The sequence below is a fragment of the Vespula pensylvanica genome, chromosome 2 (genome assembly GCF_014466175.1).
Source record: "Vespula pensylvanica isolate Volc-1 chromosome 2, ASM1446617v1, whole genome shotgun sequence".
Lineage (NCBI taxonomy): Eukaryota > Metazoa > Arthropoda > Insecta > Hymenoptera > Vespidae > Vespula > Vespula pensylvanica.
In genome coordinates, this window is record NC_057686.1 from 2,335,798 (window position 1) to 2,351,392 (window position 15,595).

At 42.8% G+C, this 15,595-nt stretch overlaps 1 protein-coding gene and 2 long non-coding RNA genes across 4 annotated transcripts in view; 2 read left to right on the top strand and 1 right to left on the bottom strand.

Moving 5' to 3' along the window:
- Positions 1–1,033: 1,033 nt before the first annotated feature.
- Positions 1,034–3,434, bottom strand: LOC122638106. Its single transcript, XR_006329348.1, has 2 exons — positions 3,261–3,434; positions 1,034–1,960 (listed from the first exon to the last, which is right to left on the bottom strand). It is a non-coding gene; the product is annotated as an uncharacterized LOC122638106 (long non-coding RNA).
- Positions 1,948–15,595, top strand: part of LOC122638107 — an 18,314-nt gene continuing 4,666 nt past the window's right edge. Inside the window, exon 1 of the long non-coding RNA XR_006329349.1 lies at positions 1,948–1,991. This is a non-coding gene — a long non-coding RNA (uncharacterized LOC122638107). The remainder of the gene's footprint in view (positions 1,992–15,595) is intronic.
- LOC122638103 (interferon regulatory factor 2-binding protein-like B) overlaps positions 6,453–15,595 on the top strand; it is a 10,543-nt gene continuing 1,400 nt past the window's right edge. The window contains exons 1-5 of one of the 2 annotated variants that reach the window (XM_043830795.1): positions 6,453–8,606; positions 13,805–13,956; positions 14,058–14,244; positions 14,547–14,806; positions 15,376–15,595. The exon at positions 15,376–15,595 is cut by the window's right edge and continues 1,400 nt beyond it. In XM_043830795.1, the coding sequence (XP_043686730.1) occupies positions 7,892–8,606; positions 13,805–13,956; positions 14,058–14,244; positions 14,547–14,806; positions 15,376–15,516 (1,455 nt within the window). In that variant the 5' untranslated portion in view covers positions 6,453–7,891 and the 3' untranslated portion in view covers positions 15,517–15,595. The remainder of the gene's footprint in view (positions 8,607–13,804; positions 13,957–14,057; positions 14,245–14,546; positions 14,807–15,375) is intronic. The other variant, XM_043830796.1, reaches the window with a different exon arrangement.

Below are 15,595 nucleotides of genomic sequence, written 5' to 3' on the forward strand. Positions count from 1 at the left end.
ATTACTTTCGTTTTCTCCCGACGCTACGTTTAACGACGCCATCTTGAATGATGGCGGCGGACCGCGGCGGTAGCGACGGTGTGGTAGTGACGACGACGACGACGACGACGGTGGTGGTGGATCTTTCTCTCACGCGGTAAAAGTCAAAATGAATAATTCGAATATAAAGGTTTGTTTTAATGTCACGTACTCGAGGAACATAACTCGAATGGATAATGAGAGAATTGTCTAGCGTCGAGTAAGACGATTAATGTCTGTCTGTTTCTCCGTCTTTCTCTTCTCTCTCCCCAACTGCCTCGTCGTCCTCGATGCGTTGCATTGTCACGGCGTGACATCGCAGAGCGCATAACGTAAACGTAAACGTAAACGTAAACGTACGTTCGTACATACATATGTACACATGCATACGTACGTTCGTACGATATCGTCCCATTGTCGCGCGCCATTGTAACAGCAGCTCGTATGATCGGACCGACAACGCGTCGCGTTTGTAGCCGTGACTGCTTACGGAGATCGACCGTCGTATTCGTGACGTCATCGTATTGTAGTTGCTAGTAGGTTGCCTACCGAATTAGGTCGACGTTGTCGGACGAGCGTCCGTTCGTTGTGCTCTTTACTACATAAATACGTACGTGTGTACGTACGTGCATACATACACACGTTGTTCACCAACGCGGACGATCGACGAAACGATCGTACGACGTAAACCCCGTTCAAAATCACTAACCTCAACTACGTTGATTTAATTAGCCGTATGAAAAGAAACGAAGAGATAAAAGAAAAGAATAAAAAAAAGTTAACGATCTTCGAGCAGATCTTTGCAAAATTCTGCGTTGATCGTCATCGAACGAAAAGGCGAAAGGCGGCGCGTGGGTCGTAGAAAGAAACAGGAAGAGAACGTACGCTCTACTTGGCTCGATAGTCATCGGTGCTTTCGCAACGAATAACAAATGCAAAAGGGAAAAAATAAAGGAAAGAAAAAAGAAAGATTTGAAATCGGACGAATCATATTAACGGATAGTAACAATAATGATAATAATAATCACAATTTTAATAATATCAGTAATTGATATTAATAATAACAATAATAGCAATAATAATAATGACAATAATAATTATAATAACAATAATAACAACAACAATATCAGTATCCTTCGCGCTTCTTGTCTTCGCGTTTGTCGCTCGCCGTTCGTATCGACGATACGAGGCCAAGGACAAGAGTAAAGGGGGGCAGGGTTGATACTCGAAACGGAAATCTCATTAGCAACGTTACATCTAACGATCCGACTTTGCGTTCGTGCTAGAAAAGAACGATATATATATATACACATTAAAGAGAGAAAGAAAGATTCGGAATGAGAGAGTGAGTGAGAGAGAGAGAAGGAAGAGTCGTTGGGATGGTATTCGAGCGATAGGTACAAGAACCTCGGCGGGAATAACCTAACGCAACCCCAGGTCAATATCGCGTCGAGATCCTTGAAGCAGCGGCGACGTTTTCGACGGTGATAGTAGCACGAGTCGTCGCGGTTCTACCAGAAGGTTAGTAGTGAACGACCGGATTGATTTTCTCCGGCCGGCTTGCACCGTGACGTGACGGAACGGTATTATCTCTCCCTCTACCCGCCACACCCTCTGCGCCACCGCTACTACCCCACCATCACTACTACCATCATCGTCGTCACCGTCACCGTCACCATACTACCACCACCACCACCACTACCACCACCACCACCACCACCACGCGGTACGCGGAGTCTCCCGAGGCGCTTTTCCATGAGAACCGAACGAACACAAGGGTAGCCTGCTGCTGCTGCTGTTGCCGTTGCCGCTACTTCTACTCCTTCGCCATCATCTCTATCCGCGTCTCCTCTCTTCTCCTTCCTACTTGTCTCTACTCGCTCTACGACGTTGCTTGTGGTTTCGTCATCGCTTCGAACGACGGTGGAAGGAGGGGAGAAAACTAAAAGAGAGAGAGAGAGAGAGAGAGAGGAGTAGTAAATCGATACCGGCGGCTGAATCACAGCATTACGTATCTCTTTCTCTCTCCTTTCCTTTCTCTCTCTCTCTATATATATATATACATACATGTATTCGTATATATATGTACATCCATCTCCTACTATCTATCTACATAGAAGTACATATCTCTACGAAAGACTCAACAGCAAAGTTCGATTTTAACGGAAATCGTTGACAAACTATAGACCAACGACGCGACGACGACCTAGGAACGACGCAATCCAGAAGCTTCGTACTATCAGGAACGTGGAGAGAGAGAGAGAGAGAGAGAAAGAAAGAGAGTTCTATTGGCAACGCCGCTCGTACTCCTATCGCTACGTTGCCACGTTTCGCGCCGGTGACGTCACGAGACGCACTAAGAATCATGCGAGAGTACGTAAGGACAGCCGGCGGCGGCTTGCCTGAAGTTCGACTCGACTCGACACCGGCTATATACATACGTACGTTGAAGCTCGGTTCCATACGCTTGTACAAAACAAAAAAAAAAAAAAAAAGAAAACAAGACAAAAATAAAGAAAGAAAAAAGAAAGGTAACGACGCTCTCTTCGGATCGAGCGCGATCTGAACTGATTAAAATCTCTCATTATCTGCGTTATCTCACGTTACTCCACGCTATATTTTTTTTTTTTTTTGATCGTGTTTCTTTGTTTGTTTCTTTTTGTTTCCTTTTTTTTTTCTTTTCGCTCCTCAATCTCGATCGCGTCGTATCTGTTACGCAGTTACGTCACACACGAAGATAACACCGATGTTTGTTTCCTGCATAATACTTGCAACGGGATTTTAGATTTCTATGTTATTATCTTCGTGTTTTTCGTTAATATTATTGAAAAAAACAAAAAAAAAAAAAAAAAATAGGATGGGATGATCTTTCGTTCTTTTCTTTCTCTCTCTTTCTCGATTAAATCGATCACCCAAACAAACTCTACGAACAACGAGTTGCTCATTTTCGTCGTCCGTCTGGCGATTAGGTTTTGAAACCGGAAGGAAGTCATTCCGTGAGATGTATTTACGTTGATAAAAAGGATGAAAAAGCAAAAAAGAAAAAATATAAGAGAAGAAAAAAAAAAACAAAGCAGCCCCGTCGGTGTGCCCCTATGCGAAATGTAGTGACCCAGTGACACGCAATGGGAAACGTGCTATATACATACGTACGTACGTACGTACGTACATCGTACACACATACATACACATACACAACAAATGTATATACACACATAGCGCCTCCTATAGGAGTAACTTACTCTACGACGGGACACGGTTCGACAAGTAGCTTCTGTTGTGTTTCCTGCAACTAAACTCGTCGACGGGTGAGAGCGGGAGAATGGAAGGAAGATGGGTTGGGTGGTTGGTACGATTTGTATATGAATATTCGCAAAATTCGTAATATTGTTTCACGTTATTATTTCCAGCACGTTTAAGAAAGATGAGAGAAGTAACGTTGTTTCTCGCAGCGTCGTACTATGCGAAGAATATGCACGCGTGAGATATTTCGAACGAAGCTCGTCGGATATTTCGAAGAGAAAGATGAGAAGAAAGAAATAGCGAAATAACGTCGAACGTTGGTAGTGGGGTGGAAGAGAAAGGGGTAGGTAAAAGTAAAAGCATTAAATTAAGCGACAAGAGTTTTCCAGCTGGCAGAGGAGAGAGAATAATAATAATGCGTGAAAGAGGTGGGGGGTAGGTTGTGTGGGACTACGGACTACCAGGAATCTCTCTCTCTCTCTCTTTCTCTATCAATAGAGAAAAAGCAGGGAAATTGTGTTGGCACGTTGATCCGCGTTTAAAATCGGCTCTCTGCCACTGTTGTTTCCTCCTCTAAAATCGAACTCAATATCTCGCACGTGCTCGAGTTATCCAGAGGTCAAACCAAAATTATCGATCGGTTCGACGGGCGAGCGACGTGTGTATTTGTGTATGTACGTACGTACGTAAGTAAGTACATGGATCGTATGTATGTACGGCTTTTATACGGCTCGGAACGATTTTCGACGTTGATTCAGCCTTCGGCCTCTCTCGTTTATCACGACTCGTTTCGAGTCTTCCGAAGATAAGCGACCCCCGTGCGATTAAGTTATACTCTTCTTGCCAACTCTAGCGATAACCATGAAAATGAACTATGTAAGAGCTACGCGGAGTAGTAGTAGCTCCGTCGATCTCTCTTTCTCTTTCTTTCTTTCTCTCTTTTTCCTTTAGTCGCGATCTTCGTTTTTAGCAACTCTAATATTATGATACATCATCGCGTGTATACGTACATTCTTTCTCTGATGTGTATATATATATATATATATATATATGTATATACGTGTGTGTGTGTGTGTGTAAGGAACGAGAGGATAAAAACACACGCGACGTCGAACGATCCTTCGTTTATTTACGTCGTCACGAAACGAGTAAGAAAGAGGGCTGGAAGGAGAGAGGGAGGTAGTAGCAATGGATCGAGAGGAGGAGGGTTAGAGGGGGACAGGAAGAGAGGCGTTCGAGAGGGATATTATCGGCCTCCTTCTCCTTCTCCTCCCGCCCCTCCCCCTCCTCCTTTTCCTCCACTTCTTCTTTTTCTCTTCGATCCTAAACAGCACACAGCTGCCAGCAAAGTTTCTTCCTTACGCGCGATACCGTATCGCTGAACGAGAGAGAGCGGCGTCAATAGCAATACCAACAGCAACAGCAACAGCAACAGCAACAGCAACAGCAACAGCAATAGCAACAACGGCAGCGGTAGCACGCCTTCGAGGAGAAAACTTTCATATATTGCTAACTCGTCTACGCTATGATGTCACACATAGAGAGTGATGTCATTCGAAACGTACCGATGACGGACGTTTATACATATTTCGTGGAATATTCCTTTCGGAGAGGATCTTTTGTTGATACTTGAAAAGAGAGAGAGAGAGAGAGAGACTGTCAATTCGTATACGTACGTATGTATTTAGTACGTATATATGAGCATGCGCGCACGTGCGTATTATGTGACTGATAATTTAAAAAAAAAGGAAAAAAAAAGCGCAATTGCATAATTTTGAGAATCCTCAATCCACAAGGTTTGCAATAGCAGAGATAATGATAACGCGTGGTCTCATGAATGCATTCTATTACAACGAAGTTCCAATCTTCATTGATCGTTATCCATCTCGTTCTTCTTATCGGCGAAGAAAAAAAGCAAATAAACGATCGCGCCACTCGTGGATGTAATCGAAATGATGATACTAATCGGTGTTGTTTATAACAGAGAGAGAGAGAAAGAGAGAGAGAGAGAGAGAGAGAGAGAGAGAGAGAGAGAGAGAGAGAATGAGAGATTATCTCGAAGAAAAATAAATAGATAAAGTTCCGTTCGTTCGTTCGTTCGTTCGTATCTATTAGCTCGATGAATCGACGTATATTACGTCTTACGAGTTAAGAGAACATTATACATATATATACACGCACAAATTTATTTACTACAATCCGAAAGAATAAACGGAGCAGAGAGAGAGAGAGAGAGAGAGAGAGAGAGAGCAAGCGAGCGAGAAGAGAGTCCTCGACAAAGCTGGAAGGAAAAAAGCAATAACCGATGGGTTCCAGAAGGTTTTCTCGAGTGTGTAAAAGAGACCTCTCTTTCTCTCTCTTTTTCTCGTAAGGAAGCTGGTAAGGTAGGGCGCACGCGCATTATTGTATATCACGTCGTCTTTCGTAGCCTTTCTCTCTCTCTCTCTCTCTCTCTCTCTCTCGGCATCATCAGCAGCAAGAGCAGCAGTAAGCATAGCAGCATAGCATAGCATAGCATAGCATAGAGCATAGCATAGCACGGCATACCATAGCATAGCATAACATAGCATAGCATAGCATAGCATCTTCGTATCCCGGTCGTGTGTGGTGCCGGCTACGTGTCAGCCTAGGGCGCTTACTGGCGCGCCTGCGCCTGTTCGCGATTATGACGTCACAGAATGTGACGCCACAGCGCCCGATTGGCGGAGAGGAGCGCGTCGTACTCGCGTAGCGTCGCGTTGTGCGTCTCGTGTCGCGTCTCATCGCGTCTCGTCGCGTCGTCGTCGTCGTCGTCGAGTCGAGTCGAGTCGTGGACCGGTCCGACGAGGTGGGTCGCCGGTTAAGCGCGAACGTTCCACGAGTTTAACAAGGAGAGGAGGGGGCCGCGCGCATGCTCGAGGGAAGGGCCGAGGAGAGCAGGGGAGAGAGGAGAGGAGCGGTGGGGGGAGAGGGGAAAAAGAGACGAGCAGGGGGTAGGAACGGTGAAAAGAATCGCTAGCGCGATTCGCGAACGGACTCGTTCTCTCGTGTAGCTGCGCGCGTCGAGTGAGCGAAAGAAGGAAGGAAGAAGAGGCTAGTAGTGGCGACGACGACGGCGACGGCGGCAACTGTGCGGCGGCGGCGGCGGCGGCGGTGGTGGTGGTGGTGGTGGACGTGGTGGTGGGGGGGCGATGGCGATGGTAGCGGTGGTGGGGGAATAGGAGAAGAGGAAGACAGAGAGCGTGCGCAGCGCACGACAGCGTCGGCGGCGCGTGGGGGTAGGGGAGACGAAGGGAGCGGGGATCGTTCGGAGGAAGCGACACCCGTAGCTCCGCTTTACCGCCGCATTCTCGAGCGTTCGTCTCCGTTCGTCTCCTCGTCGTCATCGGCGTAGTAGTAGCAGCGGCAGCAGAAGCAGAAGCAGAAGAAGCACCAGCAGCAGCACGCCACTACTACCACCGAAGCAGGAGTAGTAGTAGTAGTAGTAGTAGTAGTGCCCAGTATACAGAAGCACCAGGCAACACAGCAATCGGTGTGCGATCGCGGTCTACGCACGTACTCGCCGCCCGCGCCCGCGCGCGCGCGCTCGCTCGCTCGCTCGCTCGCTCGCTACAAGCTCGTTGTTACAACCACGTATTGCTCTTCGTTGGTTTTTTGTGTTTTCATTGTTCTCTCTCTCTCTCTCTCTTTCTCTCTTACCCCCCCTCGCGCGTTTCTTCTTTTGCTATTTTTTTTTGTTTTTTTTTTTTTCTTTCATTTCCTCCCCGAGCGGAAGATCACGCTTCTTCTTCTGCTTTGCGAGATCGTATCGTCGTTATCTCCTCTCCCCCCCCGCTCTGTTCCGCCATTAATTTTTGGCGGTTTGTGTGTTCGTGAAAGAAAGACGAAAAAAGAAACGACTCTTCCCCGTGTCTACTGGTTTCGATCGTAATTTTTTTTTTTCTTACTTACTGTCGGCAACCGAGCAGTGTCCGTCGCGTTCACCGTGCCACCGATCCACCACCACGGCTAGTGATCCACGCTCGAAAGGAGAAGGGAACAAAGAGAGCAGCCAGGAGAAAAGGAAAGAGAAAGATATAGAGAAAGAGAAGAGAGAGAGAGAGAGAAAGAAAGAGAAAAAGAGAGAGAGAGAGAGGAAGATCGAGCCGTTCGGAGTGGGAGGGAGAGAGATCGAAGTGACGTTTCCGTGGGAGTTCCTTCTCGAACAGAGGTGGAATCCTTTCGCGAGTGCGTAGTGCGCGCGTAAAGAGGGTTCTTCGTGTTTGCTGCTCCCTCCGTTCTAACGTATAGAACGGGTCATGCTCTAGATACGGTTTTCTGCGAGTTACTTGCTCGACGCGTTAATAAAAATATCGTATCCGACCCGAGTTCGTCGACAGCTCGAGGAAACCTAAGAAGACTCGTATCGATAGAAGAGGGACAGAGAAAGAGATCGAAAGAAAGAAAGAAGGAGCGAGAGGAAGAGAGAGAGAGAGAGAGAGAGAGAGAGAGAGACGGAGGAGTGAAAGGGAAAGCGAAAAGTGGATGTGAGTAGTGATAGGAAGAATAAAAGGAGGGGGAGGAGTGTATTGTGCGTGTGTGTCTCTCTCGCTCGCTCGATCGCTCTGGCACGAGTTTTCGATATCGCCGGAAATATCGAAAGCTCGTCAAAATGATGGGAAAGAGAACGCAGTGTTACTTGTGCGACCTACCCAGAATGCCCTGGGCAATGATCATGGACTTTTCCGAGCCGGTATGCCGTGGATGCGTGAATTACGAGGGAGCCGACCGAATAGATCTCGTATTGGAGTCGGCCAAACAGTTGAAGAAGGCTCATGGTTTTCAAGATGCCAGGCCGTCCGCGTCTAAGGGTTACAGATCGGCCGGTCATACGGAACACAATGGTGGCCCGAATTTGGACGTTCTACCGATACAGAACGCCGGTCAAACGCATTCGAGGCATCACAACATTGCCGCCAGTTACTCCCAATTGCATCACAGGAACTCTATAACCGAATTCAATTCCGGTACTACGAGACAACAAATATCGAGACAACACGAGGACGGTCACGATCTTGGTAATGGATTGAGAGGGAACAACGTTAGAATTCCTAACGCCCACCTCGCCGCTGTCGCCCATCACGTGAGCCTAGGTCATAACAGAGGTATGTCGCAATTGAAACGCGGCATATCGGCGATTGACGAGGACGAACACACGGAGAAAAGGCTATCGTTGGAGGATCAACATCCGGTAAGGCCGCCTCTAACGAGGGGCGACTCTTTGCCCGCCGTCAGTCTGGCCGTTAGCTACGTTCACGATAGAAACAAGGAGAAACACCCTGTTAGGGCGCCGAGCTTCGAAACCGCGACCACGTTCAAGGCCAATGGTGAGTCTCCCTGTCAACGTCCTCGCGCCTACCCTTCTCTCTGTCTCTCTCTCTCACTCACTCACTCACTCACTCTCCTCGCCAATCTCTTCTACATCCTCCACCTTCCTCTACTTAGCTAACTATAACTAAATACTATTATTATTACTACTGCTACTACTACTACTACTACTACTACTACTACTACTACTACGTTACTACTACTCGTGCACAACTCTATTACTATTACTCTCTTTTCTATTACAATCTTTTGTTCGAACGTTACGACCGATTTTTTTCGTTCGTGTTCCTTCGGCCGCGTTCGTATTTCCCGCGCCCTTCTTTAAAAATTTTCTTCCCAATCAATTTCCCTCCAGTACCACTCCAATACCAGCTTCCCTCGCGCGCTTACTCTCAAGTCTGCTTCTTTAATGACGTATTATGGAAATCTTATCGAGACCGACGATTCTATTTTTAGAATCTCATGGTATATAGTAAAATAACCTGGGACCCTCTTGGTGGTGCTTGGCCATATGCTACATAGGAGAAAGAGAGAAATAACTGAACGCAAGTACTACGCGCAGAGAGAGAGAGAGAGAGAGAGAGATACACGCGCGTGTGCTGCTGTTGCTAGTGTGTTGCTGCTTCTAGAGAAGAGAATTCTCAGAGGAATCGTGCTAAAAGTTTCTTGGCTACGTGCACGCGCGCAAGCGTGCGCGCGCGTGTTTCTGCTCGTGTATCTCTCACACACATACTCTCTCTCTCTCTCTTTCTCTCTTTCTCTTTCGTATACTCTTTTAATTTCATCTCTCTATCCCTCTCTTTTATCGAAACCACTCCTCACCGTCTTCGTCTTTGTATTGTCTTCTTCGCGTATCCTCGTTCTTCATTGTGTCTTCGTTGTATCCGTGTCATCTTCGTTTCGTGTTGTCTTCGCTTCGTTGTGTTTCTTCGTCTTCTTCGCTTCTCTTCGTGTCGTTGCGTCGTCGTCGTCGTCGTCGTCGTCGTCGTCCGTCGCTTCGTCGTGTCGTACATATGCGGCAGTCGTCCAAACGCGTATAAAAGAGGCGTACGTCGAGCACGTGATAGGACGACCGTAAGAGATACACCGAGTATTCTCTTTCTCTGTCTTTCTGTCTCTTTCTCTTTCTCCCTTGCTTCGTGTTGTGACGTCCAATAGGGTGACGTCACGGTGTATATTTAGAACCAATGAATGAGACCGGTGTCTCGCTCGATATACGAATCTTTTTGGCCACGGAATATATTATGTACACGCATGCACACACTTATAATTTACTGTATATATTTACACACACACGCGCGCGCGTACAATACATATATACGCGCGCGCGCGGACAGATTGCGTGAACGAAACGACACCCTTCGACGCCGATATATCGAATCACTTTTTATCAGGTTGCAACTTTATTATCCTTATCAGTTCGTAATCGCCCGCTCGATTCATATAAGGATTATCAGGATTAGTCTGTTCTTTTTTTTTTTTATCTCTTTTGCCTTACGATAATGTTATAATATTTTTTAATAATGTCAAATTTCTTTTTTTTTTTTTTTTCTTCATTTTTAAACCCGTGGTACGGAAATAAATTCTTTTTTGTTTCGTTGAAAAGAATTTCTCGTATCATTTCTTTTCCTTTTCTCCTCTCTTCATATCTTTTTTCAATATCGAAAAGTAATAAAATTTGGATAAATAATATATTGAATAGAGAGAGAAAGGGGGATGGGTAGAGTAAAGACTGATGCATTTTCGAAACTCGGAGTCAATATTTTTCGAATATATATTTCGTGTTTAGAGATGATCGAAAATACATTTGACGACAATATGTGTAGTAATAGTAGTGTAGTAGGTAGTAACGTAGTTGCGTGGTAGTAGAAGAGAGGACGCGCCAGAAAACCGGTCCACATCTCTCTTTCTCTCTCTCTTTCTTTCTTTCTCTCTCTCTCTCTCTCTTTCTTTCTCTTGCTCGCTCTCTCGTATACCCTGATATTTTGCCGGTCTCCTCCTGAGTCGGGATAACTGTAATGCGGCCTCCTTTTCTTGCGCTCGTTTCGTAGTGCGTCCAGCGGAGTCGAAACTAACCGAGTATAGCCGAACAAAACCGAAACGGGCCGTAGTAAGAGCGGAGGGAGCCTCGGACTCATTGACGCGCGCGCGAAAAGCAACGAAAAAACGGTGCTTCGTTTCCTTCCTATGGACCGAAAATTCAACGACCTTGCTGCTCTGTCTTATTTCCGGCTAGTATGCATTCCGCTTTCACAAACAAACAAAAAATAAAATAAAATAAAATAAGAAAGCGAGAATTCTTTTTCTTTTTAAAATTATAATTCTTGAAAATTGATAATAGAATTATTATTATTGTTATTATTATTATATTATTTTCTTTTTTTTTTGTTTTTTATTGTTTTTTATTTGGTATATATTTTGACGTTTGACAGTCGGGAAGATAATTTGAGAACTATGATCTTTTAGAAGTTTGAGTTTTAAAAAGTTATATATTCACATTCACACACAGATTATTGTATATAATATGTAATTATAATGACTTTATATATTATATATAATATTAAATATATGTAAAGAAGAGGAAGTGCCGTTATATAGCTTATAATCGACCTTTCTCTAGTGCCTTTTAAAATCATATATATATATATATATATATATATATATATACATACATGTGACACACACTACCCACGTTAGTGTTAGACATGAAAATACTCTGATCCCTTTAACTTCCTTCTTCTAAATGTCACAGATTATACACGACTAAAGGGAACTAACGGTTAATGGCTTTATCTCGATCCACAAACATTCTTATTTACCATTCGAAAATTATAGTTTCTACTTCGAAGTATAGAATTTATATCTATGTATATACACATACATACATATATACATATATACATACATAAATACATACATACATGAATACACGTCCTATCGATTAAAATAGATCACCAGCTGGCGAAGATCGTGATCTGGAAATAAACATGGAACGTGAGAGTATCTTTAAGATTGAAAAGATTTTCTCTCTCTCTCTCTCTCTCTCTCTCTCTCTCTCTCTCTCTATCTCTCTCTCTTTCTGACACAACATACAAAACACACACACACACGCACACACATTGGTACATTGCACTGTTTAAAGTCGAAGAAAACATTTATTCCTAATTAATACCTAATATCAATTTTCAAGATAAATAAAAAATAAAAAGGAACAAGATATATATACATATATATAAATAACCGTTCAACATTTTAATATTTTAAAAAGCTTGTTAGATCGATCGTAGTATGTATACATATTATATAAAAATAAAAAAAAAAAAAAGAGGAAGATAGGTTGAGAGACACTTAACGATGTTGCTCTTCGTGCCCTCTACGTCATCATGGTTGGGACGTTGCAAGCAGTTGCGTGCGTGCATGCATGCATGCATGAGTGCGTGCATGCATGCATGCATGCATGCATGAGTGCGTGCGTGCGGTGCGTGCGTGCGTGCGTGCGTGCGTGGCAAGAGCAGTCAGAACAGGAGCGTACGATCAAGGGGGAGGGATGGGGCGAATTGGGGGAAGGGGTGCAGTAGTACGTCCCTTCACGTCCCATGGTGAGAATGTACTTTCGAAACAAGGCCGCTACTACCATCGATAATCCGTTCGTTCGAATGTCGCCGGCGATGACTGCGTCGACGTCGACATCGACATCGTCGTTGTTGACGACGACGACAACGACAACGACGAAGACGAAGACGACGACGACGACGACGAGTAGGATAACGAGAACGACTAAGAGTAGGGTGTGGGGGTGGGGGAGGAAAGAGGACGACGGTGGCGACGCAACCGACGCTCTTCGCGTCGAGCGTGACTAAGCCTTCGACGCCTACGTGCGTGATGCGATCTCGCGTGTGTGTTATGTATGTATATGTATGTGTATGTATGTTGTATGATATATGTATGTATGTACATATATATACACACTTAACGAGATGCGCACGCGCTTTTTCTTCTACTTCGCCTCACTCTCTCTCTTTCTCTCTCTTTCTCTCTTTCTATCTCTTTCTCTTATCTTTTACTACTCCTCCTTTTCCTCTCGTAACTTAACGTCGTTGATCTTTCGCATCTTCTTCCAACTTGGTTAAATCTTCGTTTCTACGTAAGAATTGTAAAGGGAGATATAGATAGATAGATAGATTGATAGACGGTAAAAGAGAAAGAGAGAAGGAGTGGGAGAGAGAGAGAATCGAGTGACTCTCTCTCTCTCTCTCTCTTTACTGATCTCTCTCTCCTAACGTCTTCTCCATCCTTCCTATCGAAGTCGTCATGGAAAAGTACTAGTCACACGTCTTCTTGATGTTTCACGAGGCGCTCCTCTTATTCCACAATGATCGTTTCTAATCCCGCAAATCTTTTCTATATATATATATATTTTTTTTTCTTCCTTTTCTGTTTTTTCTCTTCTTTCTTCTTATTTTCTGTTTTTCTTGACCATTTTTTCATTCTTACAAATCATCGCAATCCTTTTTACAAATTCACACTATCGTCTTTTGAATCGTTATTGTTAGACTTTTTCTGATACGTTCCGTATAATTTTTTCAAGAGTAATTCCGAAACGTTCTTTTTCTTTCTTCTTCTGTTTTTCTTCTCTTTCTTTTCTTTTCTTTTTGTTTTCTTTTTTTACGAGGCTTTTAACGTAATTAGTATCGCTGTTAAAGATATAAGGAATAGATAGGAACAAGTTATTTGCGTTTCGCTGACCTTACTTAACGTATGCATTTATCGGCGTTCGCATTTCGAGTTGGTATCACACAGTGAAATCGATATTATTCGATCGAGAATTTTAATGACAAAGTCCTATGAGAAAGTGAACGTTAAAATGAACTCTCGTAGGAATTAATTAGTTTTATTAATAGTCACCGATCCAGTGAGTAACGCTTGACGAGATAATAATCGTATTTCTATCCAATTTGTATTGTTAAGTGTTCTTGTTCTGTTTTATATTTATATTTCTGTATTATGATTATGATTATTATTATTATTATTATTATTATTATTTTTGTTATTATTATTCTTTTTTATTCGTGGGAAATGATTTTCTCAGTAATCGTATAAGAAGTCATGCGATTTAATTCACTGTTTCTTTGACTTATCGGATAATATATATAGACACATATATATAATATATGTATTGTATATATATGATTTACAGTTGCTTACGTTGGCTCGTCCATTCCGTTGGCACCTGCAAACGTAGCGGCAAATGGCGGAGGATCTCCTCTTCGTCCTAGAACGAGTCCTCCGCCGCCACCTCCACCAACGCAAGAAAGTCCTAACGATAACCCACAGAATAATCATCATCAGGTAAAAAGTCTTAAAATAAATGCTTTTACGTGTAAACGTTGAGAAAAAAAATCTCTTAAGAATATGCCTGATTTTATCAAAGTCGCGGTTTACTTTTGTAGGGATCGACGAACGGACCTTCACCGATGGCCGCCTTGATGTCTGTTGCCGACAATCTGACGTCTCCAGAACCCGTACCCCAGCCACCAAACAATCCAAGTCCTACGAGCAGAAGCCCACCAACTACAGCCACCAACGTTCAACAACGTAGCGCTTCCAGAGGTTCTCAACACAGTCCTAATGGTTCAGGTAAATTCCTAAGCTACCTAAGATGGTCCATGATGTATAAAGTGTTACGAATTGTTTTCGATCATACTTTTTGCGCTTCGATAAGATTCTTTGACGATGTTAATAAATTTATATACCTTTTCAATCATTTTTGTGTGTCATTTTATTTTATAAAATTATATCTCGTAATCTCAAATAACATTATTTTTGAGTGATAAGTGAAAATGTTGTAACACTTTATATATATATATATATATATATATATATATATATATATGATGATGCATCGTCTCTTGAACGAATAAAGTGAGAATGACGGAAAGTCAATTTTCTCTCAGGAACGTCGGGCAGAAGATCTAGCTGTTCCAGGCACGTATCTTCGACGACGGTAACGACGTCGTCTGAAGGTGCAGTGGCACAATCAGCAGGTGCCGAGCCTGTATCAGCGCCAACCTTAAAATGCACTCTTTGTCAAGAACGTCTCGAGGACACACACTTTGTTCAATGTCCAAGCGTTCCCCATCACAAATTTTGTTTCCCTTGCAGTCGAGATAGCATAAAGAGACAGGGTGCTGGTTCTGAGGTAATTATTTTTTTCTCCCTCTTTTTCTTCTTTTTATACTAATCAATTAATATCATAAATATTATTCAAGAACGGATAGGCGCGAATCTTGATGCATCTCTTGGTAATCTCTCTTCGTATGATTATTTCATTAAAGGAAAGAAAGAAAAGAAGAAAAATTCTATTATAATGATTTTTATCTATTTCATAAAAAAAAAAAAGAAAAAAAAAAAAGAGCGCTACTAGCGCGATTGTAAATGGTGAACTCTCTGCAATGTTTAATAATTCCTTTCATTTATATATAATGTTTACGATATTTATATATAATATTGTTATAATATCATATCATTTTGTACATAATATAATTCAATTGTAATATTTAATTAATAATAACACAAATTAATAATACTACATAATTTATATATATAATAATATTTACAAAACTTTGTTTGTTTTGATATTTGACAAATATTTGTCAAAAATGTGTAGAGATTTTACACGAGTATAGATATTCTTCGGTTCATATCTTATTATATCGTTATCTATTAAATTGATTATCATTGATATTAATTCTGTTATTAATTTTGTAGGTTTACTGTCCGAGTGGAGAGAAGTGTCCGTTGGCAAATAGCCAAGTACCGTGGGCGTTTATGCAAGGAGAGATAGCGACCATTCTTGGTGAAGATACTACTGGTTCAGGGCTTAAGGTCAAGAAGGAAAGGGAAACTTAAAGAGAGTTTCGAGAATTTTGACCGTGGCTCCAATTTTTCGCCCTCCCATTAAAAAGGAGGGTGTTAATGGTGAAACCGT